At 40.9% G+C, this 2,567-nt stretch overlaps 1 protein-coding gene across 1 annotated transcript; it reads right to left on the bottom strand.

The window, feature by feature from the left end:
* Positions 1 to 140: 140 nt before the first annotated feature.
* LOC115237173 lies at positions 141 to 2,561 on the bottom strand. The gene is made up of 3 exons (XM_029810059.1): positions 1,692 to 2,561; positions 634 to 1,449; positions 141 to 542 (listed from the first exon to the last, which is right to left on the bottom strand). The coding sequence occupies exons 1-3, from the start codon at positions 2,032 to 2,034 to the stop codon at positions 508 to 510; spliced, it is 1,194 nt and encodes a 397-aa protein (XP_029665919.1). The 5' UTR covers positions 2,035 to 2,561; the 3' UTR covers positions 141 to 507.
* Positions 2,562 to 2,567: the final 6 nt, after the last annotated feature.

Here is a 2,567-nt window from a genome sequence, read left to right as displayed (position 1 = left end):
TATATAGTAAAATATATGAATGCAATATCACTAGCACATCGTTCGATCGCTAATACATTTTCGTATTGACAATATATAGATTTACGATCGTTTTAAATAATAAAATTTCGCGCGCCGATTCTTTTATTTTTTTTTCTTTCTTCATTCACAAGTCGCGTATGATAAAAACATGTGTAACGTATACACACACTTAGAGTGGCATTTTTCCCCATGTTTTTTTTTTGTTTTTGTATATTATACCACTCGTGTAATTTCCTCCTTTTCAAAATCTTGCAATATTAATACAAAATACCTATGCCGCCATCGACAATTTATGCATTTATATATACAAGTACAGCTCTCCCAGAATCCAACAATCTGGCTTCTCATCATATCTCTATTTACTAAGAAGATACTATTGTTTTATGAATAAAAAAATACTAATATATCGCATTGTCGTTGCACGGGCAGTGTTTGCATAGTGTTCCATCCATCGATAAGGCACCAACTCTATTGGGATCCTGAGATTCAACCCGCATGCTTCGACAGATTCAGAGGCATATCTGCAGATGAGAAATAACTCGTGAATGCATCTTATCCTATTATCCTATTCGATTTTTAATAATATTCTAATATGAGAAAAAAAAAACATACCTGAAGGAGGTGTGAGAGTTTGTTCCCTGTAGTCTTTATAATGTGGGGATGATGGATGAGGATGTGGCGGTGCATACAATTGCATAGGAGGCGGATAGTGGACGGGAGACGGATAATGGGGTGCCATCCATAGAGGCGCCGTTCTATATGGTCCAGGAGGCAACATCGGTAATCCATAGAGCGGATGATGAACGGATGTATTGCTAGACCCAATATAGGGATCGATTCGTACCCTCGGATAAGTGTTGGTCGATGAGTATTTTACAGGCTGCCGATCATCTGGCTTCAGCAATGTTCTCAAAAAGCCTGGCTCGGGACTCGGCTTGTCCTCCCCCAGGATACTCGTTATACTATACGATGACAGTTGTTTCGCAGAGGGAGTCGGCGGCGCACTGGTCGTGCAAACCGGTTGCGGAGTGGCTCGTCTCTTGGACGCCTGATCCTCCAGCGAGACTCTTTCCAGCTCTCGAAGTATACGTTTGCGAGGCGATACAACATTAGGATCCAGCAGACGTGACAGTTTATCGATGATTAGACCCAGAACCTTGCCCGACGATGACGTGCCGTTTATCAATTTCCGAGATATCTTCGTCGGATAAACTACCGTTGATTCCGGAACGAGAATTGCGGTTGAAGGATCTAACGGACATCTGCGTTTCTTCGCTATTAAACGAGGATGAGCGCATAGGCGAGTCTTCGGATTTCGGCGATAGTAAAAATTAAATTCCGTGGTTATCCTGCGTCGGGGATGAGTCTGTTTCCAGCAGTGATCTCTCTGCCAAGGACTGGACTGGATCGACGAATTATCATCGGAAACTAAAAACGGATATAATATACAGAAGTTACAAGTTATCTAGATTAATTACGCCACTGATTTTTTTTTATATAATAGTGAAAATTAAGATATGAGAACCTTATTATGAAAAACAATAATTATAACAAAATCTCTTTCCTTTTTCAGCTTTTGAAAAGATATAATAAATATACAAAGAAAATGTGACATACATATAAAAAAGAATTTATATATGACAAGTATTATCGTTTCCTTCAAGACTCACCACTAAGGGAAGTAGAGCTCTCCTGCCGATTTGGAATAGTGCTAGTGGGTGGCCAAAAAGTTTTCTTTGGCACAGGAAACCATGTAGTCTTCTCTCCATCCCTGCGATGAGATAGTTCCAAGATAAATTTCCCATCTTTAAAGAATTTCAAGCGGCCTCCCGGAGTCGGCGGAAGATTATTATCAATACGTGCTTCCGTATGATGAGCTGGCTGGGGACTTGAATTTTTACCATTTGCCTTGGCAAGGGTTGGGTGCAATGTAGACGGATCACGCGAGCACATCTCTGTCGTGCCCCTCACGTGAGCTGCGTGAGCATGACATTCTGCTGACTTTTCACGCATGCTGATACTTTATCGGTATCCATTTTCCTCCACTGGGCTTCTCATACTTTAACTTTTCAACTCTGTTCGATACGATAAGATAACAAGACTTGCACAGGTCTCCTGTTGTCCTTTGCTTAAAAGATTAAACCCATGTGCTTTAGAATAATGCAGCACTCGGATTCGATAAGAAACATTCTTACATTCCAAACTTTCGTTTCCTCTCTTCCGACACGAAAAAGAGTTTTGTAATTTACAAAGTCCGAGGCACACGTATCATTGACAAGTGATTGATATTTATGTCATTTAGGCAAGACATCAGAAATAAATACAGGACATAGTTATATGGACTCGTAGTAACGTATGATGGCTGACAAACACACAATTTGGTTCAACTATAAACCGTGCTTATATTTATTCGCTGGCAAAGCTTTGAAGAAGCTTGCGACAATTCTCCTAGTGTCGTCCCGCTGCTGGTTCGATCACGGTGTCATCATCGGAGTCGCATGAGTGTAGCAGAGCGCTCCAGACAGAGGGGCGACGTGTTATTTTTT

This window comes from Formica exsecta, unplaced genomic scaffold (genome assembly GCF_003651465.1).
Source record: "Formica exsecta isolate Colony F162 unplaced genomic scaffold, ASM365146v1 scaffold1136, whole genome shotgun sequence".
Classification (NCBI taxonomy): domain Eukaryota; kingdom Metazoa; phylum Arthropoda; class Insecta; order Hymenoptera; family Formicidae; genus Formica; species Formica exsecta.
The sequence above is the reverse complement of the archived record's forward strand: the minus strand, read 5'-3'. Positions and strand labels throughout refer to the sequence as shown.